This window comes from Amphiura filiformis, chromosome 2, assembly GCF_039555335.1.
Source record: "Amphiura filiformis chromosome 2, Afil_fr2py, whole genome shotgun sequence".
Lineage (NCBI taxonomy): Eukaryota > Metazoa > Echinodermata > Ophiuroidea > Amphilepidida > Amphiuridae > Amphiura > Amphiura filiformis.
Window position 1 is genome coordinate 42,307,269 of NC_092629.1, and position 27,582 is coordinate 42,334,850.

Genomic DNA, 27,582 nt, shown 5'->3' on the forward strand with positions numbered 1-27,582 from the left:
CCTTGTTTAGATGGATGTTGTTTTGTATTGGGGTCCCGGGCGCGTATTTATTTTGTGTAACGATTAAGGGTAGCTGCAACCATAATGGGCCGAAATACACCTGGCCTTTAGGGTTAGCATGCATAGGGTTAGTGTGTTTAAGGTAAGGGTTATAGCAGAGAGACCACTTTGTGGGTACATAAGGTCCCGTGCAACAGTTTGGACAAAGGTGACAGCCGGATTAGAATTAATAGTTAGAACCGAGATATTTGGTTTAAAATGTGTTTTTCTGTTACGTTGTCCGAAAACATTTGAGCCAAAAAAAGATGGATTCATCAAGTCTTTGCCATTCTAAATATGTATACTTTTATATACTTTAGATCAACAATTTAGCTTTTTTTATATATATATGAGGCCTCAAAGTTTCCATAATTCCACGTTTAAGTTATCTCATCAAAAACAAACATTGACATATGAGCTCATAGGATCCATGTTCTTGCGAAGAGAACCCCTTGTATTCAATTCAAGTCAATGAAGTTTCCTAATACATACGACGACACTCAGATTTACTGTTCTAAACTGTATTATTTATACTATACTAAACTTTGCTCACGTGCACACCATTACTCACCATGTCCTTATAAATTTATACTACGCTTTGGGAGTGCACTGAATTTCATTAAGATCGCTGCACTCCAAGCAAACACAAACACGTTTTTAAAACGTTTTAAATAAGTTATATTTTGGGTTTTGGTTTAGGTAAAAACGTTTTAATAACATCAAAATGTCGGGTTATATAAAGGTCATGAAATCGTTTTAAACGTTTTGTATGAAAACACACTACAACAATATTTTTAAAATGTTTTCGAAATGTCATTGTAAACTATTTTTGCAAACATTTTTGGCCAACTATTTTGTCAACACTTAAATAACATTATGTTCAAATATTTGCACCCAGCAAACACAGAAATGTTCTTAAAATGTATTTTACAAAACGCTTTAATAACATTTAAATGTCGGGTTATATAAAGGTCGTGAAAACATTTTACAAACGTTATTGTAAATATTTTGGGCAAACATTTTTTGCACAATATTTTTTTCAACCCCAAAATAACATTCTGTTTAGAATGATTTGTACCAAGTTTTCAAAAATGTTTTTGGAATGTTATTAAAACGTTTTTATACCCTTTATACCCAACATTTAAATGTTTTCTGTATAACATTTGTGTTTGCTGTGGAGTAAATGACCAACAAATGTTATTTAATGTTATGAAAACGTTTTATATCATTAATGTACCCTTTATATAACCCGACATTTAAACGTTTTCTGACAACCTGTTATAACCTTTTGCGAATGATGTCGAAAACGTTTTGTGTTCGCTGCACTGCTGTTTATAAGCATGACTATCGGAATCAGTTCAATCCTCCAGGACGACAAATCGGCAATACAGTGGCACAGCATGTCAATGTGTAAATTGTGTTAGATTAGGACAGTCAGGAGACTCAGGGGTACCGACGGCTTTAAATCGTCCCATCCGAAGGACGGGGAACAAGCATCGCAGTTTACATTATGTCTGGGCCAATCTCTCGGTATCATGAGCATGTAAGCGCAACATATTATGCAGGGGTGTGTGTGTCCAGGGTGTGTGCAATTGCCCATTTGCTGACCTGAAATCATGTTGTGCAAATGGACAATATGCCAGAATGTCTGACCGTTAAAATATAATTATAACCACCAATTATTGTTCCAAATTTGGCCGCAAATCATTAGCCATACAAGGTCTTTGGCCTGCAAATGAGTAATCGCCAAGAACAGGAAGAAAGGCTGATAAATGGTGAACCACTGGTGATATGCTGCACCAGCTTTGTTCCATCGAGAAGGGTGTAAACAGACCCCATCATCTTATAAGCTTTGCACCTTCCGCTGTTGACCTACGACCTCGTAAGTCAGGATAGTAACCTCGATCTCGACTCGGACTTGGACTCCTATATAAGCCACGGCTTGGACTTGGGCTGCGGTATGGTGCTCTGGTGTAAGAATCCGAATCCCCGAAAAATCCTCCACGTGGCGCACGAATATGACTGGCACTATTGAATCAGAGAAATAATATGAATCATAGCTGTTATGTTCTGCATATACCTCATTTGATAAGATGCGACATTCCCAAACTTGAAATGGGAATAAAACAGATCATTTCAAAAGTGACAAAATTTACATAGATTTCCCCTCGAAGTAAGAAGATTATTATCACAAAGCAGTGAGCATTAGACCTAGTCGGTCTCGCTGTATCTGCCCGTTATAAAAAAAAGCAGCGGGAATCGCCGTAAAGGAGGAAATATTTATCACTTTTAAAATTCTGCATTTTGGCATTGAAATGCGTATAGCTTGGACAATAAAGTAGCATCGACATATTTATTTGGTAAATGTAATTTTGTTTTTAGGATTCACTTTTGTTTTTGTTTTAAGTGTAAGAGATACTTCTTGTGCGCAGCCTATTTCGCTGTTATTGTCTACCTGGAATGTTTATGATTGTTAACAAGGATACATTATTTATTAATCCTTTCGATTAACAATAGCATAAAATAACATAAACATCCGCATGATCATACTTTATTACACAGTCCTTACCTTAAAGGAGACGATGAAGTACCGTCGACCTGATCTGCTTCCGGGTCACTAGCATCATCATCATGTCCATCTTCCAGTAACACTGTAGCAGTGATACGTCTGCGTAGTTTGTGAACCCCGCCCTCTAAAGGCGGTGATGGTGAGGATGAGGTAAACTTTGCTCGTAAATCTTGCTGTTGGTATTACAAATTAGACAATTAGTTAATCTATTTATGTATTTCACACTGAGAAGAAATGTGTATACCGATCACCAAAAAGACATATCTTATAGATATTTATCATATTTTGCATACGACTATATAATTGTCGAGTCATAAAGAATGAGATGTATATGATAAAAGTCGGAAATAAAAATACTGGTTCGTGTATCGATGTGCATCCGCATTTTCAAACTGACATCGACCAAATTTCAACCGCATGTCGACCATTTTTCGACCCGATATCACTTATGTTGGAGTGTTTAGTTGAACATGGGTCAGCGTTGGGTTGAAGATGGACGCGATTTCAACCACATTTTGTGACAAAGGTTGAAATAGACTTGAAATCAGGTTGAAATCAGGATGATGGTCGAAGAGTCGATCGATATCAAGGTAGACTTCTCCGTAGTCCACTTGCCCATTTTGCATACTCTATTACATTAAAGCATAAAACGCTGATTGGTCGCCCAGATCTCGCTATAGTTTAAATCCTCCGGGCACGTGCAATTACCATTAACTACATCGTACACAGCAATCTATGGCATTTGCGGCACATTTGATCTGGCGCGATAGTTAAACTCTCAGTGGTGTGTATGGACGTACATTTAGCGCGTCTTACTACCATGCTTGGTACTTGCGCTTAAATTGGATTGATAAACAAGTATGATTGACAGTGTGTTTTAGAGACCATAGTCCCCGGGGTAAAGTTCTGCTTAAAAGTCAAAGTACATAGTCGGATTTTTTACTCGGGCTTTCGCGATCAATAAACTGGTATCAGATTCCAAAATCAGAATTGTTCAATATTAAGTGAGCAATTATAATTATGCAAGATATGTTGCATTCAATATAACTTTTATTGTCACTAATCATCTAATTAAACTCTTTATGACCATTTTACTATTGAACAATTTAATTCTAATAAACATCAGTATAATTTTGAGTTCAACGGAATGTGTTCATTATGATTAATTATAACATTTTTTTTAAATCAAAATTCGACTATGGCATAGTCTAATATCAAGGTGGACGTCGATTCGACGTCGTCAACTTGTGCCCACTGCGGCGACTCTGCTAATAGCGTCTAATAAAAGTCTAATAAACGTTGTATCGACGTCGAATCGCTGTCACGTCTAATCAACGTTGTGTCGATGTGCGTCCGCATTTTCAAACTTACATCGACCAAATTTCAACCGCATGTCGACCATTTTTCGACTCGATATCTTTGGAGTGTTTAGTTGAACACGGGTCAGCGTTGGGTTGAAGATAGACACGATTTCAACCACATTCTTAACATAGGTTGAAATAGATTTGAAATCAGGATGATGATGATCGAAGAGTCGATCAATACATCAAGGTGGCATGGACGTCGATCCCACTGCGGCGACTTTGCTAATAGATAATGGTAAAGTGCAAATATCTGTTTCCTTACCATATGCAATGAAGGCGAACTAGTAGTCCTTGTCATTGAGCGTCTTGGGGATACCTGTTGTCTTCGTGGAGATGGTGTATCTCCCAGAACAAGGACTCTGGCACGTCGTTTCTCTGAGCGTATTTTCTCTAGAACGCTTGTGACGTTTAGTGTGATCCCAAATATGTCTTCATGGTATCTACCTGAATCCTGAATGAAAATTAATGAGGAATATTGTCTGATCATTGATTGAATCAAATTCCTTGTAATTGATGAAGGTGAATGGCGCTGAAAATGAGATTTAAGTATACAAATTGCCTGAAGGTATAAGTACATAGATATACTTGTACAAGTGAAACTTAACAAGTTCTGTTTAAAGCCTAAAGAAACTGTAAACAATCTAATTATCATTCTAAGTAGCTAAATATATCTTTTAGAAATTATAAGAAATATAGAAAACAAAATTATACTTCTACGCTACTCAAATTTGGTACACTCACCGGGCGCTTTCACCGGGTCAACCGGCGTCTTCAGCGGATGTCATCGGAGGTGTCTCAACAACATCACTAGACAACAAATCTTCATAGCAATTACATTTGCTGAAGACGCCGGTTGACCCGGTAAAAGCGCTCCGGTGAGTGTACAGAATTTGAGAAGCGTAGAAGTATAATTTTGCTTTCTATTTACGTTTACCGCTACGTATGAATATACATCATTATAAAAAGATATATGCATTAATTCCGTAATTCGTAATGTTCTTAGGATTTCAAGCTGGTCAAACGGAAACGGTCGCAAATTTGATGCATCCATCACATGATGCCCTACGCCACGGAGCCACAAATTAGTCATAATCCTAATATGGACTTCCTCTACAATTCCCACCCGCTTGTTACGCCCCTGATTCGGACGAATGAGCTGCTCCCCTACATACCACCATATCGCTGATATACTCGTCTGCCTTCTCCTCTGACATATCTCCATGATGAGATACTATCCACTGGATAGTTTGACGTACTTGGTTTGCCATGATGATGTCACCACAAACATATAAATGACCATCGTTTCTGTAAATTGCACGATACATCTGACGGGAGTTGTCCTTCATCATATCTTGGACATGTTTCTGAAAACGGAAATAACAGGTGTAGAAAAAAATTGGGTCATACTTGTGACACATACATTTTAAAATATGTCTTATATCTAAAAGAGTGACTTCGTGTTCCAATTTGTTATGGCAATGTCATTGCAGTGGAACCCCCTACATTTTAATCGGATTATCGTTTAGCAGAATACGTATATGCTACATTGTAAGTTTATAGTGCCTCTCCTCTCCTCTCTCTCCTCCTCTCTCTCCTCTCCTCTCCTCTCCTCTCCTCTCCTCTCCTCTCCTCCTCCTCTCCTCTCCTCTCCTCTCCTCTCCTCTCCTCTCTCTCTCTCTCCTCTCCTCTCCTCTCCTCTCCTCTCCTCTCCTCTCCTCTCCTCTCCTCTCCTCTCCTCTCACGGTTGTTTGATGGAGTCATTTTAAAGAAAAGTTGAACAATGATCTAAAATCTTGTTTGCACCTTTACAAAGGGTAAATACTTTTTAAAATGGTATTAGAATCAGCAGACTAACAAATGACAAGGAAATTTAAAAAAATTTTTATCATAAGGCATAATTTGGCTAATTTAAATTCAAAATATACATAAATAGCGCCCTCAGTTTAAACACAAATCTAGATTTTATAGAACTAAAATTACCACAAAAAAACAGACAAATATGAATAATTTGAAATAGAAACGAAAATCTATGTTAAAAAGTATATGTGTCTAAACACCGTCCTCTCCTCTCCTCTCCTCTCCTCTCCTCTCCTCTCCTTTATACCTTTGGTTGATCAGGTTCCCTGGAGAATGCAGTAAAAATATTGCTTATCGTGCCATCTTCTTTGGCCTCTGCAATCTCCGGCTCATAGAGATAATCCTCTTCGGATTGTCTGCATCCAAACACAAGAATCATGTCGCCGATTCCCAGTCTCCGTCTCTCTGATCGGGAAGTTCCGCTAAACTGAAGATCAACCTGTCGCTGTTGCCAAAATCCACGGAACGGAGCAATGCCACACCCAGGACCGACCATGACAATTGGTTTGGATACGTCTTCTGGCAAGCGGAATGCGTTGGACCTGCAAATATAGATGGTGTTAGAAAGACACATTTTCTTTAGATCGATTACCTGATGTGCAAAACTTATGGCAGACAAAGCCAAGCAGTCAAGCTAGCTCAATCAATAAGGCATTCGATTATGGTGTTGGTTGAGGTTGCGGGTTCGAACCCTAGCGGTGGCTTAGTATGCTCTCGTGGAAAAATTGAGATTCCCCTGGACAAGGAACTTACTGCTAATTGTCTTGTTGTAAACCGTATGAAACTCGAGGAGCTGATCCTGGTTGCGAAGGTTAATTTGTAGAATGTTTAGGGTGTGCGCTCTTGAAGCTGCTGCTGAGTCCCTGAGTTGTTGCTAAATGGTTTATGGAATGATGTGGGGCCGAAGTGGTCAGCAACAACCAGTAAAGTGTGCTGAGGCTTGTGGATCAACGTCTAGGCGTTGTGCCTGTGCGTAGCGCACTATTAATCACTGCGCTTTTTTCTTCTTCTTCTTCTTTAGAACTAATTAACCCGATTTTCGTCAAACTGTGTAGAAAATAACGTATAAACCCTGAAAGAAAGAAGTGTAGGCGTGGCGCGGCATCCGATTTCGGACTCTAATGGTATTATTAATGCAATTAGTGGCTTGCGTTTTCTGGATAAATGTATGAGGATTAACACTTTATAGTTGATTTTGGTACAATATCGATTGTCCGTCATGGTTTATAATAAATAAAAGTGGCTAAATTACAAGTTCTACTTACTTCTTGATATAGAGAGGCACAATGTCATTCTGTGATATTTGGTTTAGCCAGGATGAGCAAACACCATTATGTGTGGCGCCTCTTCCGCCTGCAACAGAACATTAAAAGAAGAACATCAATACGGTCTTAAGAGACAGGAATAAGTATATATACTTATTGGAAATTAAACAATCCTATTTTTACAGTTTCGTTGATTCTATCATCTTTGGAATATATTTAGACTATTTTCAAGGTCATCATGCTGTAATTGCTGCGACAGTGTTCATACTTTTCCGCTGCGGCAATCGGCAAGACTTATCAGCAAATCACAAGCCTTGATTGTGTCCGTTTGTCTGCAATGCGCGTGCGTCACGCCGCATCGCGGCAAGCGGCATGATAGTATATATGAAACCACCATTACTTGAATACTGCCGAGATTCGTCTTCTCACCTCTCGTTCTGTATTTGACAACAGCTACGGTGAGATGAATTTGGTTTGGGTACATCTTCGAGCTAGAGCTGACAGTGTAGTATCTAGGCTTCAACAAAGGAAGATGGGTCAGCAAAAATGACGAAGGTACCCGGAGAGATGGAAAGCTTTCCAAAACTTCACCAAGGTTACTTTGGCTTTCGAACACCCAATCGTCGTAGTCGACTCCACCCTGATGATAATAATGAAAACGATATTCAATATGAGAGAATATATATATATACATTGGAACGAACGATGTTCGTCTTACACACATAACAAAATCTGGATGTGTATAATTCTTAATGCTCTATGTGCTAATAATAGAGGTTGTGCATCATGCCGTAAATATGGCGGACTACTCAAATGCATTCAACAAAAGCATGATTGCAATCTATCGCGACAGTTCGTCTTACACACATAACAAAATCCAGATTTTGATATACCGTATTTTCTTAAGCTATCAAGAGCTATCTTAAGAACCACTGAACCAATACTAGGCTTGTTTGTACTCATTTTAATGCATTTTCCTGATTATTTAAAATATGGGCATGAAAATGTACAATTTTGTAATTTCTAATAAAAATTGGAACTAGTCGTCTACACGGGAAACCCCCCCCCCCCAGATCGGTGTCCCCATAAAGAACCCTGAATTCGCATGCCTATCACATTTTAGTTACCTTGCCGAGGAGAAGCAGTCTTTCTCTGTCTTTAGGACTGGTAGCATGTGCTGCCAACATCCGCAAGAACTCTGGAGTAGGTGGTGTCGTTATGTCCAGGTACTTTTCTATTGCCCTACGTACAGAACAGAGTGGTAAGTGACTGACCGGCGTCCATACTTTCACGTTACCTGCATGGTGAGAGTTTGTGGATTCAATTAGTGATTAAGCCGTAAATTTTTAAAGGGAACCATTAATGATCAATAAACCCATGGTAAGATATAGGGTCCACAACTTATAAGTTCCCTCTAATACTTTTTAATATAAGTAAGAAATTATTTTACGAAGTGTAAAAAGGTATGTATAGCTCTATTTGTTTTACACATGTGGACCAATTTGTAGCGTCACACATCATTGCGTTCAATCACAATGGTTAATTGTGTAAGAAAAGAAGCCGTTTTAAAAGTTGCACCTGAGTGCATAGCAGTCAGGTTTTCTTTAACAAACACACGTGTAGACCTGGCTGACTGGCAAACAAAATATATCAAAATCTTTTAAAAACACATACATTAAAATTAAATATTAAATACAGATAATAAGATAGAATTGAATATATGAATACAAAACCCACCCAAGTCCATACTGTGGCCAAATTGAGTTAAGCATGGGCATTTGTTGCTATGCATAGGCCTGTTATATGTATGAAAAAACAACTCAAATTCATCCACTGTGTCTATTGAGCATGTGAAAAATAGCATGTATGAAAGAATAACCCAAGTCCATGATTTGAATCTTGTAGCACATTGATTGAAATCCAGTATGTATAAAAGTCCGCTTGTAACACATTCATTGCTGGAGAGTGACTTTTGAAAAAAAAATGGGTTTAATAAAGGAAAGTGTGTGGTTTATATTACATGGCAGAATGCTTACCAACATTATACATACCTGTGTGCTTTATTTTGTATTATCGTACTAGTGGTAATCTCATTCAAACATTGTTGTCTTTGTATATGATTCAAAAAACCACCCAAGTCCAAAATTTAAAATGAACCCCACGAAGGCCCTGAAATGCTAATCGTCATACTTAATACAGTTTAACCCACTCATTTGCACGTAAAACTTACCATATTGACCAGATAAATATAACTGAAGGAATTAAAATCATACACAGTTTTTTCTCTCAAAATCACTTCCCATGGACTTGGGTGGGTTTTGTATTCATGTATTCAATTGCACATGTATACAATATACTTAATAAAACACTATGTAAAATACATTTAAATACCCATGCCAGCTGGGATTACATTAGATGCACATAATTATAGTGAAGGAGCATTTTAAATATCAAAATTGCACGAAGAAAAGTAATGAATAAAAATGGTGTTATGAATATAAAATATGCTTGAATGCTCCGAGACTTACTGGAAGGGGATTTTTTGCTATTTGAGGTAATTCATTAAAAGACACCACCCCTCTTGAAATAAATTTGCGTTTGTCAGAATTATTTTTGCATGAAGGGGGGACCAGATTTCCCTGAGAGCATGCTCTCGTCATGTTGTTATGGGTTTTATGAACATGTTTAAAAATATTGCACAAGTTGGAAGGAAGACTGCATGTAAGACTTTTGAAAACCATGACATTCAAATGAATGGAGCGACGATCATGAAGCTTTTGAATCCTATGGACTCAGATGCAACTTTTAGCACTGCTTAAAACGGTTTCTTTTTTACACAATGAACCATTGTAACTGAACGCAATGACGTGTAACGCTATAATTTGGTCCGTATGTGTAAAACAAATAAGGCTACCTATACCTTTTTACATGTTTGCATTTCTTTAACTGACATTGCTTCTAAACACGCGATATTCCCGGGCGCCGAGATTGTCGAGTGCAATGACGTCCCATTAATACAATGAAGGCTGACAGCAATTGAGCACAAATAACCACGACGTCATTGCACTGGACAATTTCGGCGCGGGAATTTTGAATATCGCGTCTTGAGAGCCGGCTGTTTTTATTCATTTTTATGGTCAATGTGAGTTTGTTTTAAATAAAACCATATGATTCGTGCTTGATAATTATTTTTCTAACATATGAGGCATAATGTTGTGACTGCCGGAGTCTGGGAGTCATCCTTTAACTCGTATAGAGTTCTTTTACATTGTTTATTTGTGGTTAAACTATATAATACCTATCAGTGAAATCCACGTTATTGGGTTTTTTCAAGCCCATCTCTTTTTGAAATCAAATGAATGAGTACGAAAACACAAAACGAACCTAGACGAGCCTTTTCCGATTTCTTTCCAGTTTCCACTCGGCATACAACATCCGGGGATCTGACGTAGTCTAATCTCCTTAGCACACGTTGCACCACTGTTCTCTCATTGGTTGGGTATACGACCACGTGATCACCTGGTTCATATTCAAGCTCAGGAGCTCCTTGTGTATCTAGTTGTATCAATATAGTCTGTCGACTGGCAATACGATCAACAAGATTATGACAATATTTTAAATACATGTAAAGATAGAAAACTATAGATAACTAAAGATATAAAAACTCGAAAAACAATTTTTGTGTGACAAAATTTCTACAAAGTTTCTACTTATAAATATTTCTTCTCTCCCCGGACTTCCATCTTGTATGGCACTTGATCAGATCGCAACTTCACTTTTTCGGGAAACTAGTTCCCAGTTATGCGCAGATCTAGTCTCTTTTCCAGCAATGTGAGACGTGTAGTGATTTAGAAAAAATTCTTGCGTCTCCACTTAATACGGTCTTTGTGACCCTCTTTTCTGCTTCGGTGTTTCTTGAGATTGCTCTTGATATTTTGAGAAAATATGGACAGCACGTTGCAAGACTTACGTGGAACTTTCAGATTGCAGATTAAGGCGGGAAATAAATCCACATGGGTACACCTTCTTGCCGTGCAGATGCTCTATAGCTTCGCATATATCTGTTTCTCGTTGTTCTGTGGCGACAGACACGCGAAACCTCTCTGGAAACAAGACATCTTCACCTGTCCCGAGGACATTTGCTATGGCCAAATCTAGGTTCATACCATCGTTTAAACAGAACTCTTCACACGAAGTCTGAAATATAAAGTGGAAGTGCGATGTTGATAAATAAATCTGATGTTGGTTCGCTCGATTTCAGCATCGAAAGTAAAGATATGCTACTTATAATGTATTTTTATCTTGCACCAATTTTTACCTAGCACTAATTGAAGAATGTGTCCTCTTATTTGTTTTTTATATAATATAAAGATATTAACAACATGAAACTAGCATCTTGGATTGGTGACAGGTTTGCGGGCGCAGAGAGCAATTAGCCGCAGTTCTGAAGCGGGTCCATGTCTAATATATAGGCCTAGCAGTAATATATTGCACAGAGAGAGCATTACCGCGAGAACTTTCAATATGCAGATTATAGATAGTACAAAAGATCTTTGACAGCAATAAAGTTTGATCATGGTATCTCGACTGCTAGGTCATGTGATCTTGACTGCAAGGTCATGTGATGTGTCATGTGACTGCAAGGTCATGTGTGGTAATTGATTACCATCAGTTACCACAGTAGTTCAGGAGCTTCCTGGAAGAATAATACGACCAAAGCACGGTTGTTTGATGTGATCATTTATTAATTTTTCTAACAAAACATTATTATAATGTTCAATTCTAGACCTGAATAATACCAACAATTATCACACAAATCAAAATATTTACAATTTTCTGCTTTTTGTGATAAATCTGATTCTATAAACTGTACATTTGTGCGCAAATTGATGGCGCTATTTACGTATAGTTTAAATTTAAATTAGCCAAATAATATGAGTTATACCTTACATTTCATGATAAAATGTTTTTTGAAAATTACCTTGTCATTTTTTAGTTTGTTTGCGGATGTTCTAATACCATGTTACAAGTGTTCACCCCTTGATGCAAACAAGATTTTAGATAAATAGCGCCATCATTGTTCAACTTTTCTTTAAAATGACTCAGTTTTACATGCAATCAAACAACCATGAAAGAGTGTTGCAACTCCAACTTTCACGGCCCATCGATGGTTTAGCGGCCGAATACGGTGGTAAAAAAAATTAATATTGCTTTACCTTGAACACATTTGCTGCCCACTCTTGGAAAGCTTCTTCTTGCCCACTCATATCGTCTCCCGTCGCCATGGCAACTAATCTTTCTCCGCCGAGTTGGTGAAACAGTACATCCATTGCAGAAGCAAATGCACAATATAACGGATAAACGCTGCACCCGATTCCGAACACTGCATATCTGTTGGAGAAACCCTAATTCATTAAAAAGGACCTCATATATGGTTATTTTTAAAGACAACACAAAAAGACACTTCGCACTTACATAACCAGTCATAAATCTAAAGCTGATCATGTTATGTCCATTTGATTGATACAGTCGTGTGCAGTATCTTGTTAGCTTCGTAAAAAAAGCGCAGTGATTTATAGTGCGCTACACACAGGCACAACGCCTAGACGTTGATCCACAAGCCTCAGCACACTTTACAGGTTGTCGCTGACCACTACGGCCCACATCATTCCACAAGCCATTAAACAACAATTCAGGGACTTTGCTGCTTCAAGAGCGCACACCCTAGGCATTCCACAAATAACCATCGCAACCAGGATCAGCTCCCCGAGTTTAGTACGGGTTACAACGAGACAAATTAGCAGTAAGTTCCTTGTCCAGGGGAATTTCAAGCTAACTCAATAATTTTTCCACGAGAGCGTACTAGGCACCGCCAGGGTTCGAACCCGCAACCTCTCGCACCATAGTCGAACGCCTTATCGATTGAGCTAACTTGACTGCTTCGTAAATATGGCGGACTACTCAAATGCATTCAACAAAAGCATGATTGCATTTACCGCGACAGTTCGTCTCACACACTTAACAAATGCGCTACGATCAAATAGGTTGATGACAACATTCGATTGAATGGACTGCACTGCGCCATGATTACGGTGAAGGAAACCGGTTCAATCGATAAAAGCATGCAGGGCCTCTATGGAAGACATGACCTTAAATCACCCATCCAGGTGTGTAGATTTCAAATGGAGTCACCCGATGTAAAATTCACACTCCCTGTGTATGGAACTGGAATAACCCAATGATTTGCTACAACGAATAAACAAAGGAACACAAACTTACCGAATATTTCCTAAAATACCAGCATTTGATGACGATGTTTCAATAGACATTCGGCTTCCATTTGGTTTACTGTTTTGTTCTTTCTGCAAACTGATATATTTCTCACAACTTTGAGTCAGCCGTTTGCTTTCTTTCGTTTCTGCTACGTTGCTGTTTAGAAGTACCATATCTTCTAGATGCTGGAAAAAACCCTGAAAATACAATTGTTTACCACATAAAACATGTAGACATGCTTTCTGTAAACTTTCTGTAAACTATAGAACTCTAGCGTAACTGTACACCTATAATGAAAGACAGAGATAAAAAGACTAGTTCTCGTCTAAAACTCTGACAACTAGACAGAAAATGCCGTACTGCACAGATAGGTAACCAATCACGGCGCGCCTTTGCCCTGACGTCAGACCATGGTCAGACGCGATTTAGTCTTTTTATCTCTGTCTTTCATTAGAGTACACGTTTCTTGTCTTATTCTTAGAAATTTATTCTGTATTAACATAATTAAATAGCAATTTTATTGTATTGCTTCATCTGTTTGGGCCAAAGTTAAACGGGGACATATCTAACAGTAAAACTAACATTTTTGTGGAAAAGAAATACAATTCTATTTCTTATGGAAATATTACAATATGGTTTTAAGTTTAACTTTGATGATATTTGTCTAAAAATGTTCATATCCTTTTCTGTATAGTGTCAATCGAGTGAGGATTTGGTCGCATTTGGTGGTCTTTGTATGGTGGCGCCATTGGTCACATGCGTATTTATAAATACGTATTTATAAAATCGACGAAGCTAACTGTCCTTTGTTAAGTTTACAATATACTTAGAGATTAGCAGCCTTTGACTTGCTTTATCAAATTTAAAATTGTTTGTACCTCTCCAGAAAATGGTGGTTGCCCATTACCAAATGTACTTGCAATGATGATTAAAAGTTCCTCATCTTCTATTTCTGATACGTCGTATTTTTCCATGCTTACTAGCTGTATTTATAAAATAAAAAAAAGTAACGTTAAAAACTACAACGTAGACAGACAACAGATGGTTTTTTTTTAAACACATAGTGTAACTTCATAAAATTTGATCACAGGAAAGTTAACTGGAATTGTTAGTATCTAGAAATAAATTCGAATACATCAACTTAAAGATATATTTTTAAGTTGTAGACCAGGGCTGAATTTACCTTTTTGGGGGCCCTGGGCCAGGCCACAATTTGGAGGCCCCAAATGCACCGTGAGGAAGGTATGTGCACATTACTCGTTGACTGCCGATAAAACGCCCAATAAAGACTTAGTCACCGGACCGCGCCGGCCAGTTAAAGTACATGCCCTATCACACCACTCCACACCATACATAAATTCTCCCAGTCACATTTCCCTAATATGAAATTTAAAAAAGTCAAATTTTAATTTACTTCTTTTAAAGTTTGGCAGACTCGGAGGCGGGGTTCGAACTCACGGCGCAACGCTTAGTCGGGCGCTTAGTACTCTATGAGCCTAGCGCCTTAGACCACTCGACCACTTGTCTTGTTGTTATTTAATTTGAAACTTATTTAAAATATAATCGCTACCACGTGACAAGCAAAGACAGAAAACGTATTATATTTTGGAATTTTATCATTAATGTGTATTATAATAGAGCTACCATTATTTATATTGTTGAATTCTCAAGCGCATCATTTCGAATTGAGTTTTTATTCCTAAAGCCCGACTCCACCTGTACATTTTAATTTCATCGCGGGATGCTGAGATGTTTGAAAAGCATCGCAGCATCGCATACCGCTGCGAAGTGGAGTCAGGATCGGGCTTAATTCGAACCACCAGCATCCATGGTTCGATGTAGAGAGTCTTTCCTATTCAGAGGAAATATTGCAATTACACACCTTATTGCCTTTTAACAATAACCAATGACACTAGCACGTAATTCCAGTCAAGCACCAATCTTTAATCCTATTGTTGAAGAGGATAATAAGCTTATACTTATGTATAGCATTCGTAAAAAAGCTTAAGTCTTTGTTTGCTTTGGTTAAGTCCTGTTCAAGTGGTGGATTAACCAACAATTAACAATGAGAGTACATTCCTGAACCTCGTTCAGTTGGCGATGATTTGAAGTGACCGCCAATTATGACCATTTGATATTTAATAGGGCCTACCAGCAATGTGGAAAAAAAGAAATAATGTAGTGCCAAAATAATGTACCCTTTTACGGAAGGAGCAAAGTTTAACAAGTTACAACTCCGCTTCTGCAGTACGAATGTCAGCGGCGAATGTCAGGTTATTATATCCCAGTCTTGAAAAAAAATTGCAGGCAGAGGTGGGAATCGATCTCGGTACCTCCCGGTTAAAAAGCACTGTGCAAAACCACTAAGCCAACTAAATATCTGTCGTGAGATGCTTGACATTAATCTTTGATATTGCTGAATGGAACAAATCGCGGAATTAAATCAGTAATAAAAGAAGTAGATTCTTATTTAGCGGCCAAATTGGATAAAAGGGGAAATATTTGTCCCTGCTCTAAAGAAAATATAGGTTAGAAAATTATCAAATAAATTTAAATTAAAATTTAGACTTTATATTTATTTATTTCACAAGGCGGCATTTTCACAGACAAACACTGTATACGCTAAAAACTTGACCCTCATTACTAGATGATGGCATAGCTCAGTGTTAGAGCATCAGACTTGTAATGTCAATATCGTTGGTTCGAATCCGCCTGCCAGCAATGGTTATTATGATTTTAATGCTACGCTACAATTTGTTCAATTTTTTTCATTTATTTATTTATTTATTTATTTATTTATTCATTCATTCATTCATTCATTCATTCATTCATTCATTCATTCATTCATTCATTCATTCATTCATTCATTCATTCATTCATTCATTCATTTATTTAAATAATTTGATATATTTGAAAGGGGTATTTGAGCAATTTGAAATTTTTACCCCCGTATAATCCTATGGGGTCATTTTGAACCCACCCCCTCCCAAATTGCCAAAACCTATGAGTTTAAATCATACATAATGATCAGTACGTCAATCATGAGTGAACACCGGTTGGTCACTGTATTTATTTGGGAATGGGTAGGCACTGCAGCTTGATTCACCATCCACAACATGATAATGTGTGCACATGCTACATTATATACACTTGTAGGCCTGTGTTGTTGTTGGTGTATAAGTAATGGGCCTTGCAATTGAAATGCCTCAAGCTTTTAATCCGATATGCAGATTATCTATTTGTTTTCATGAATTGGAAGACATTCTTTGATGTATTACTGAGCTCAATGATCTGAAATTACTGGAGTGTGAGGTCAGCATAGTATTTTATTAACAGAAAGTATAGAGGCCCTGCATGAAATTATCGATTGGCTCCAAACAAAGGATTTGAGCCGGTGTCCTTCACCGTAGTTATGGCGGAGTGCAGTCCATTCAATCAAATGTTGTCATCAACCTATTTGATTGCAATCATGCTTTTGTTGAATGCATTTGAGTAGTCCGCCATATTTACGGGATGATATGTCACATGCAAGGCCTCTATTCTCCAAATTCATTTCCTAATGTATGTGAGAATGATACAATAATGACATGATGAACATAGTCATTGATGCATCAGTTTTAAAATAGACTAGGCGGTTACCATATTTGGCGGTTCTCGGCTGGGCGCGATTACCAGGCTGATGGTGACATGTCCATATGACAGTTTTTACAAATTTGACCTCAGATGACCCCTGGCGACCCCAAAATGACCTTCCAAAAATATTTGGCTCTAAATGTTGACTGTACCCACCAAGTTTCATGCCCATACGACAGTTTTTAGTAATTTGACCTCAGATGACCCCTTGGTGACCTTGGATGACCCCAAAATGATCTAAACTTATAACTCTAAATGTTGACTGTAGGCCTACCCACCAAGTTTCATGCCCATATATGAGTTTTTACTAATTTGACCTCAGATGACCCGTGGTGACCTTGGATGACCCCAAAATGACCTTCAAAAAATGTTGTTTTAAATGTTGACTGTACCTACCAAGTTTCATGCCCATACGACACTTTTAGTAATTTGACCTCAGATGACCCCTGGGAGCGGACCCCAGTGTCAGATGACTTTAAAACGAACATAAACATCTTCTTGACAGGACAGAACTACACCCACCCACCGAGTTTGAGCCCCCGTACGACCTAGTTTCATGCCCATATGACAGTTTTTAGTCATTTTACCTCAAATGACCCCTGGGGGGGGGCCGGGGTCGGATGACTTAACGAACATGAACATCTTCTTGCCAGGACAGAACTACACCCACCCACCGAGTTTGAGTCCCGTAGGACCTAGTTTCATGCCCATATGGCAGTTTTTAGTCATTTGACCTCAAATGACCCCTTGAGGGGGTCCTGGGGTCGGATGACTTAACGAACATAAACTTCTTCTTGCCAGGACAGAACTACACCCACCCACCGAGTTTGAGCCCCGTACGACCTACGACGGCCTCACATTAGCAGTCACAGACAAAACCTAAATCTACAGAATATATCCATTACTCGTCTCGAAAGAGCTCAAAATAAATAACTTAGAAAATTTTCTTGATGTCCTTTAACGTGTTTCCACAGTTAACCATCGTTAGCCATGGATATCTATGCTGTAGAACTGACCGGTGACTAAGTCCGATTTATTGGGACGTTTATCGACCATCAACGAGTAATGCTCAAGTGGCCAAGTTTTAGATTTTACTAGGACATTTGGGCGCTTGGCAATTCTGTAATTTTTGTACCCTATTTTAGCCCAAAACATGACGTTTTTCGGCTAAAATGGAAGATGCACACTGCACAGGGCAATTTTTGGGCCCGGGCCTATCTGGCCCTATGGTAAATCCGGCCCTGACTATATAACAATGATTCAAGCTGATATATTGGATGCTATGTTGGCGATTTATTTTAAGCAATAGAAAACCCTTTTTCACCGTTTTCACCAAATGCATTTACACGAAAATATTAGGTTTAATAATATATTCTCTAACGTATCAAACTGAACCGGGCTTATAATGACAAATTATGTTTCAAAATTTGAATTTACCTTGGTATCAAATGCGTGTTTATACAGTTCACATATGGTCCTACCATATCGTTCGCCTTTACCTCCTTCGCTTGCGTAGAGAATTGTTGCTTTGTATCGCTTTGATAGAGCACTACAGAAAAATGGACACAATGTAATGTTATGTACTAGTTCATATTCAAATACAATATCATAGATTTGAAACTATAATTGATCAATTGATCACTCCTTACACGGTATTCAAAAATGTCGATATCTTTAGATCGTCGGTACATTTGCAATTGTGTACCCTCTCCCGTCTCGAAAACTATTGCCCCAGCCGTTTTTCCCTGCGAGATGCTGGCTGCCGTAATTGTAAATATTTTTGCCCATTTTCACGATTAACGACCAGAAAGCGTAACGCTTAATCTGATAAAAATGATTCAAAAAGTGCACCTAAAATTGGGATCTACAAGCAGCTTTAATTTACTATGTTATCTTATTACATCATTACGCATGTTAAAGACTTGTGATCACATCGAAATTGTAAAAAAATTCAAAATCTTTATTCTGAGGATTTTTTCTTTAAGTGTGTTAAGAATGGGTATAACGACTTACTCGCCATCGCCTAGGTATCCTCGATTGGTCTTTTTGCCCTTCCATTTGTAGGACTGTACTATATCGTCCTGAAATTTAGAACAAAAATATTAATTCACTTTATGAACGCAAAGAATAAGATTCCTTTAGTAGCACCACAAGATGGGAAGTTAAGTGGGATGATTTGAGACATATCTACTCGTGTGATTAATCACAACAATTAAGGCAATAAGGCTTAACAATGAATATCAAATTAATTTCAAACGTTTTTGTATCCACAACATGTTGATCAACCACAAAAAGGAGTAAGTGGACCAAGAATAGACCCTCGAGGAACTACACATACGATTCTGTAAGTTGGGCTTCAACTGAGAGTTAACCATCTCTTGTTGATAGGTGTTGTTGACCTGGTGTAATATTACGTAATAAAGACTAACCCAGATCCAATCTGCCTGACAGAAACCTCTTGTCTCATACTCGGACTCCGAGTACTTAGCACCAAGAGTGGACATAGAAAAAGGGACCTAGAATGGATCCATGAGGTACTCCAAATGGGATTTTGTCACGCTTACCTGATGCATAAAGTTGGGCTTCAGCTGATAGTTAATCATCTCTTGTTGATAAACTGGTGTAATGTTATTTGATAAAGACGGAACGATCCAGGCCCAATCTGCCGGACAGCCACCTCTGGTCTTATACTCGGATTCCAAGTGTTCAAGGAAAGATTTGGCTATGGTGTGGTGATCTGTTATTGTAACATTATTTTGCTGTGAGAATGTAGAAATAATACCAGTTAGTACGGTGTCATCCCATCGACGCCAAAAAAATCAAAAAAATCAATAAAAAAAATTAAAAAATAAAATATACATATATATATATATATATATATAAAAGAAAGAAAATCAATACAAAAAATTAAATCAAAAAAAAAAAAAAAAAAAATTTGGGGAGTAATTTTTTTTTTTGGGGGGTATTTTTTTTTAATCTTATTTTTGGAAGTATTTTTTTCGCTATACCATAAAACTTACTATGCAAGAACAATTAGAACGTAAGAAAACATATTTCTTTAGCCCAGATTTCATGGTGAATCGTATACTCTTGATTAAGTATTGAAAAGGCTAATACCCCGGTTAATATGATGGGCTGTTCCATTTGAAATCCACCCCCCCCTTGAAGACGTGACCTTAATATTTCACACAGAGAGTGTGTATAACAAATGGGGTTACCTGAATGGATCATTCCATTTGAAATTCACACTCCCTGTATGAAAGATTAATGTCATGTCTTCTATAGGGGATGTATGGATTTCAATTGGATTGCATTTATACTGTACCTCGAAACTGTTTAACACAGCAATATTGGTTTCAAGTAATGCAAAGTCTCTCCAAAGGGAGGATTCCTTATCTGTATCCAGGCCCATCTTGTTGGCAATAGTCTATAGGAAGAAAACATACACAATTTTTTGATAACATAAATACCTATACCGTAAAGATTCGCCTAATGTCGCATATGGGATCCATTGCTTTAGGGTACATTGGGCTAATCCACACTACCATAGTAATATATTTCGGAAATATCTGCATGTGGAGAATGGAATTAGCATTATCCAACTCTATTTGAAACTGCCTTCCTCTGCGGAAGATTCAGGATGAATCTTTCACAGAGGGTGTATGAAATTCAAATGGAGCTTCCTAATATGTTCATCCTATTTGAAATTCATACTTCTCCTGTAGACTATGCCATAGTCGATTTTTGATAAATAAAAATGTTATTAATCATGATGAACGCATTCAGTTGAACTCGAAATTATACTGATATTTAGTAGGCCTACATCAAAATACTAGTATAAAATGGTTATGAAAAAGTTTAGGCTATATAATTATATTTGTGACAGTAAAAGTAAAGTATAGGCCCTACGTAGGCTTATATTATGCAACATATCATAATGGCATAATTATAATGACACTTCAATACTGAACAATTCTAATTTTAGAATCTGCCAGTTTATTATCCGAAAAACCGACTATGGACTTTCACTTTTAAGCAGAACTTTACCCAGGACTCACACACTGTCAATCATACTTGTTTATCAATAAAATCTAACCACAAGACTAAGCATGGTGGTACAATACGCGCTAGATGCATACGTTCATCCACCAGCACAAAAGCGCCGCATTCCCTAGATAGTTGTGTACCATGTATAGTTATAATGGTACCAGTACGCGTCGGGAGGATTTAAACAATAACGAGATCTGGGCGACCAATCACAAGCCAGATTCATTTTAAAGATGCATTACATCATCACCAATTTTAGTTAGGCCAGAAATTGGCCTAACTCTCAAGGCAAAGTCAGTAGTCCACTTGGGAAGCTAACAAACAGAGGGCGTACGGTGACTGAAAAGATCAGTTGTGAAAATCGATCAATTGTGCACTCATTAATTAAATCAGAGTTTTAAGCTTAAAGCCTTAATGTACGATCTTTTTCAATTTTTAGATTTTTCTTTTTTTCTTCTAAAATGATAATATGCAATCATTATGAAAGTTCCCAATACATTTGGACGCGAAAAACATTGGGAATTTGCAAAGAAACAACATCATAAACTTCACCTCTATCACTCGAAACATCTCGCACTATTTGGATTAGGACAGCGAGTGCGGCCTCAGAGTTAGTCTCCTACGCGGCCAGTTTGGTTACGCTCCTCCACATGTGGAGGGAGCGTAACCAAGCTAGTTTTGTACGAGACTACGGTTTGCGATCGTGGCCGACATAAAGTCATAATCTAAAAAATTATGACTTTATGTCGGACCAACAGAATCGTCCCGTTTTACTACAAATAGGACGAATTTGACAGTTTGCTCATAGATTTAAGTTAGAACATGTGTAAGTATTACAAATATGCCAAAAAATTGGTTTTGAAAAAATAAAGGTAAATTCTGAAAAAAGATCGTACATTATGACTTTAAATGTAATAGCCAGAGTAGTGCACAATTGGCAAGTGGACTACGGAGAAGTCTAACTTCTCCTGTGGATCACATCTTCCGGTTGGACGAGTGTAACGCAAATATAAAACGCATCAATGAGTCCATTTGGATTCGGAGAAGAAGACCCAACGTCATGAATAAGGACGACGGGGTCCACTACCTAAGTCACGTATTTGATCCTCTACTGAGTGACAATTCTACACCCTCTGTGGTCGGAATTAGTCCAACCGGAAGATGTGATCATCAATCAATATTCTGATGATACTTTTCGTCCATGAAAAGCGAAATCGTCAATCTAGTGAGTAAAATTTGGTTGTGTTTTATAGAAGAATTTTTAGCATTACATATAATTAGCTGAACATACTAGTATCAGAATTTGAGTGAATTATTTTTCTAACAATAAAAACGATACTCATACTTATTTGACTTACCTCAAGCATAGTGTACCTTAGAGGATCGCAGATGATCTTAGCTCCAATATCATTGCCAACATACCAATAACTAAACGGACATGCAGGGAACTGTAAACCACCGATTTCTAACATCATAGAAGACGCGCTTGGTAGCGCAAACCATTTGAGACCAAGATCTGCAAACCAATCGAACCTATTATAAGAAAAAAACAGTGATTGTTCTATAATGTAAATAATGGTTATTAGACTAAAGGACAGTTTTGTGAATTTTAGTGTATACATCGAAATAAAATATAAACGGATTGGTTTTTAGGCATTAATAGCTGAACACTGGCGAAATATCAACAATTTCAAGTGATCTGGTGAAGGGGTCACTGTAGCTAGATAACGGATATGAGCATTTTTACAGGGAAAGCAAGTGTGCATTAGCTGGTACTCCTTATCGGATTCGGAACCGACTGTAACGAGGTCTTTGTAGTATAGAACAAACGAATAGAACAAGAATCTAGAGAAACACTCAGCAGTCAGCATTGCTGATAAGTGTCACTCAGTATAAGCAAACAACAAATCTCATAGAAATTTCTCTTACTTTGGGTGAGACAGCTGTACTTCCAATGCCAGGTGTTGCGGAAATTCAAAGTATTCTGGGTCGAGACCTTTGGCCTGTAGCACCAATGGAAGTAAATCAAATTTCCCGCCATTTCCTGACCATCCCATTTGTTGACATAGCTGGATTACGACGTAGATAAAAGAATAACAGTGAATATGAACGAGTTTTGTGATTTGAACTTTTCAATCCTAAGATAAGACAATCAAGATTTTTAACTTACAAAATGTAAATCTGGTGCATTATACAATCCGGAACACAATATCCTCAAAAATTATATAACATATAAAATACCAAATTTTTAAAATCTTGGCTCAAGTTCAATCTACTAGTACTAGTCTATGCTACAGACCATTGTACCTATATTATCCATAGGCAGAGAAACTACTGGGTATACCACACATCCAAAGTGGATACTCTTCGCCGCTCGTTCCCCTCGGTCGCGAGTAGTCTTTAACAAAGACTAATAATCTACGTCAGTTATTATGCTGCTCCCAATCGACCTTACTCAACAAACTCCGCTTTAAAAGCTACTCACCTTGGTAAACTCGACATTTTTAGGGTCTCCAATAACGGATCCATCCGGTTGTCTGTAACCCGCATAGCCTATCAATTGTGAGTTCCAGACACGGAAATCGCGATTCTTGGCGGTTCGTCCAGGAAATATCGTAATAGCACACCTGGTAAAGAAAATATAAAAGGAAAAGCTTAGTTGGCTGGATGATACATTTCTCAAGTGGACAAGTTCAGTTGGTGGCTGGATGATACATGAAGAAATGCCAATACGATGAAACATCACATTATCACCACTTTCTTTAAAATAATTGACAGAACGCCTGCAGAATTGTTTGGCAATCGTGTGATTGCTTTGAAGCACAGGTTGAATGTTCCCCAAGATCTCATGATCGCACACCAATGGATTCTCTTCTTGTGGGGTTATCTGATATCAAAGGTTTCTCAAGTCTTCCTGCAGACCTTGGATGAACTCAAGACACGTATAAATGCACAAGTTGACATCCTCATGCAGGATAGATCTCAAATTTTAATAACAGACGTGGTGCGAATGCCATGTTAAAGCAATAATGTGTGATTTGCATAAAGAATAGATTCCTATTTAAATGTTTCTTTTCACTGATCACATTATCCCCTTTAATTTCGAGCCAAACAAATGAAGTATAACGAAGAAAATTGCGGTTTCATTCCAGCTCCTACAATGCGTGTACTACGCTCGCCAATCGTAACATGTAATACAACACGGAGCATCGCGCTCGACGTGTGTACACATAAGCTAACATCTACGGGAGATGTTAGCAAGCAGTTGATCTATAAACTCTGAATAAAACCGGGTCATCCCGGTTTTAATATAAAAAAGTTAAATTTTACTGTTATTAAAGCACTTCAGGCTTAGTCTTTTACGTAGTATTTTAGTTTACCACTAGGCATTATAATTATGCAAAAGGTAGAAATTAAAATTGAGGGCGTCGCTGTGAAGTAAATCACACTTTAACTGTTGCTGCGAGATGAAATCTACGTACATTGGAATGGTGGCCATTCGGAAGACTGAGATTGTCAATTACTGTAAAGAAAGTGGTACCGCATATGACTTTTATGTTGCTTTTGATTTTAATAAGTTGACTTTGCGCACCTGTATTTTTACTCAGCTCTTAATATACCTTATTCATGGTCACACGCCAGTAATTTTACAGTTATGGGAGGACCGGACATGATGTTGATTCAGCTATAAACTATAGTATTTTGAACAAATCCATATATCGTTTAATCTAGCTGCTGTTTTCAGGCTGTTTACATTATTTCGAAATGTATTGTACAGTAATGATAGTAAATGTCAAAATAGTTTTCATTACGGCAAATGTTTCGAACACATTCTGTATGTGCTCTTCTTGAGTTACATTCATTATGGAAATAATAGCATCAGCATCAGTTTTATAGAGATATTAAAATATATCCCAAACGTGCATAATAGTTACACTTATATACGAATACACTTTTTGGAGTTCCTCCAGGATCTATTCTAGGTCCACTCCAAACTATGTTTATTTCTTATGTGTGTGTTATTTCTGTTATTTGACTTGGCTTCATTTTGTGAGAGTTGTCGGTTACCTTACAATTACCTTGTTAATTGCGTGTTGTAAGGGTGTTATTTCATTTATTGAACGTGGCTTCATTTTTAATGGTGTCAATTACCGTATGTTTCCCTTGTTAGTTGCGTATTGTAAGTGTTTACAGATGGCATCAAACATTCCCTTGACGTTACCAACTCTTCTGCAGTCGAACACCTGTCAGATTATAAAGACAACGTTATCAGAAACAAATGGTGTAACCAAAGCCGTGTGCTGGCCATCATAGACTTCTACGTAAAAATGCCAAGGTTTACGATTTTTTTTATAAAATATCAAGAGCTATCTTAAGAACCACTGAACCAATACTGGGTTTGTTTGTACTCATTTTAATGCAGTTTTCATGCTGATTCCAAATATAGTCAAGTCGAAACTCGCGTGGAGAGAGTTAACGAGGGAAAGTGGGCAAGACTTCTCACATGGGGACAGCTTCGCCGCCCATTGTTTACGAAGGACAAAGATAATAAAATTAATAATTAAAAAAAAGGATGTCTAAAATTCAGCTCCTTGGACAATGCCTTTTCATACATTGTTTTTTGTACCCTCCAACCGTTTCAATTTCTAAAAAGGATGAAGTTATTGGAAAATAGCACAAGGAAAATTACTAGTGAGAAAAACTTTGATTTAAAACATAAGTAAAAAAACAATAAAAAGATGATACGTAAATTACCATTAGGCATATGATATAAAACTCTGTCATACCTAGAAAGTCACCCGATATGAATAATGTGATGTTTACGAAAATGACAATACTTCCTGAAAAGAATCTTTTTAGTGTCAAACAGTTAGGCCCTATGCACATTTTAAAAGGACTGTTTTCGAATTTCTGTATTAACATGACAATTTTGTGAATTTCCATAATTTTTTTTATCATAAACAATTCATTAATAAGGGTCCACTCACCTGAAGTTTACTCCATTGTATACGTCCCACACATCGACTAGAATTTCTCCAGGCAGTTTTGGCGCCAAAATTTAGTTCTGGTGCAGTAAGGCTGTAAGTTCCCGTCTTTTCGATCATCTCACGAACTTCAGCTAAGCGTTTCTCGTGAGCATCTGAACCCATTCTAATAGAAAATAAGTCCCAAATAATAAATAAATAATTGTTTTTGTTGTTGTTGTTGTTGTTGTTGTTGTTGTTGTTGTTGCTGCTGCTGCTGCTATGCCTATATATTAGAGTCGTCGCCGTTGTTCTCGTTATTTTAGGCCAAAGGAGGGGTTGGCAGCAACCACATTTGTCCAGTTTATCCAGTTAACTTAAGGTTGGTCTTAACCCTGGAATTATGGAAACTTTTGGGCCTCATATAAATTGTTGGTCTAAAGAATATATAAGTATACATATTTAGATTGGCAAAAACTTGATAAATTCATCTGTGAGGTCAATTTGGGCCAAAATGTTCATTTTGGCCCTAAAAAAGAAGGTTTTTTTGGTCCGCGGCTTCTTTTTCGTTCAACGTAACAAAAAATTATTGCACCAATTTTTTTTCTTATTAATTTTCAAAAACTAGTATAGATAAAAAAATATGTAAGAACCGTTTTTTCTATTTTTTTGAATTTTGACCAACTTTGAGAAAAGTGCGGAAAAAATGGTCAAAAGATGCTCAATTAAAAAAATCATCATTGAAAAAAATCATCAAAAACCGTTCCTAAATATTTTTATCTAGTTTTTAAAAATTAATAAGAACATTTTGGCCCAATAATTTTTTGTTACGTTGAACGAAAAAGAAGTGGGCAAAAAAAATTTTGGGGGAATTTTGGGCCAAAATGAGCATTTTGGCCCAAATTTGACTTCACAGATGAATTTATCATGTCTTTGCAATTCTAAATGTATTTATATACTTTAGACCAACAATTTAACAGTTATAAGGCGCAAAAGTTTCCGTAATTCCAGGGTTAAGACCAACCTTAATATTAATACATTGGTCTCAAGGAAAATGAGTCAAGGAAGCTAATAATCGCATACTTAAGTAGGCCTATATTTCCATATCTTGAGGTGCTTGAGTTAAGGCCAATAATATGTCAAAACGAACGTTTTGTGGGTTTTCCAACTCCAATTATACACTTTGAAGTTAAGGAAGGAAATTACACTAATGCCTTGTGATTTTCTTTTAGAACTCATAACATTCCTCTTGTGTGTCAGATTTATTTGTCTCCATATTTGAGTGCAATTAGGTAATGCTCTTTTTCGACCCGCTTAGACAATTATTAAGACATACCTGTGAACATGCTGGAAATATTGGTCTATGAACTCTGATGCCGCCTTAATGATATCATATTCACTCATACGTGCTTGTTCCGAATTTGGTTCTGGATGTGACGTCATGTAAGAAGATAAAGGGCATCGAGAGATGGTGGGTTCAAATCCCTGGAAAATTATCACATATCAAATTGCTTACGTGGCTTTAATTTTTATTGTCAAAACGTAATACAAAGATGACATTAAAATAGTTG

The 27,582-nt window shown here is 37.4% G+C and overlaps 1 protein-coding gene across 1 annotated transcript; it reads right to left on the reverse strand.

The window, feature by feature from the left end:
- Positions 1-1,365: 1,365 nt before the first annotated feature.
- On the reverse strand, positions 1,366-27,468 carry LOC140140821 (nitric oxide synthase 1-like). Its single transcript, XM_072162580.1, has 23 exons — positions 27,348-27,468; positions 26,036-26,198; positions 25,200-25,291; positions 23,533-23,674; positions 22,977-23,116; positions 22,406-22,580; positions 20,326-20,427; positions 19,565-19,759; positions 19,014-19,081; positions 18,438-18,549; positions 14,246-14,350; positions 13,374-13,564; positions 12,311-12,485; positions 11,065-11,291; positions 10,479-10,675; positions 8,222-8,391; positions 7,524-7,734; positions 7,095-7,182; positions 6,077-6,371; positions 5,145-5,336; positions 4,235-4,423; positions 2,609-2,781; positions 1,366-2,067 (listed from the first exon to the last, which is right to left on the reverse strand). Exons 1-23 carry the CDS (start codon positions 27,452-27,454, stop codon positions 1,878-1,880), a joined length of 3,699 nt encoding a protein of 1,232 aa, XP_072018681.1. The 5' UTR covers positions 27,455-27,468; the 3' UTR covers positions 1,366-1,877.
- Between the last annotated feature and the right edge of the window lie 114 nt (positions 27,469-27,582).

What these genes read in the sequence shown, in the direction of transcription:
- LOC140140821 (XM_072162580.1), bottom strand. Translation starts at nt 27,454, where the DNA reads ATGACGTCACATCCAGAACCAAATTCGGAACAAGCACGTATGAGTGAA. An exon ending in TGTCAAATACAGAACGAGAG is followed by an intron (nt 7,183 to 7,523) that starts GTGAGAAGACGA and finishes GTTCTGTTGCAG; the next exon opens with GCGGAAGAGGCGCCACACAT. An exon ending in GTGCCTCTCTATATCAAGAA is followed by an intron (nt 6,372 to 7,094) that starts GTAAGTAGAACT and finishes CTATATTTGCAG; the next exon opens with GTCCAACGCATTCCGCTTGC.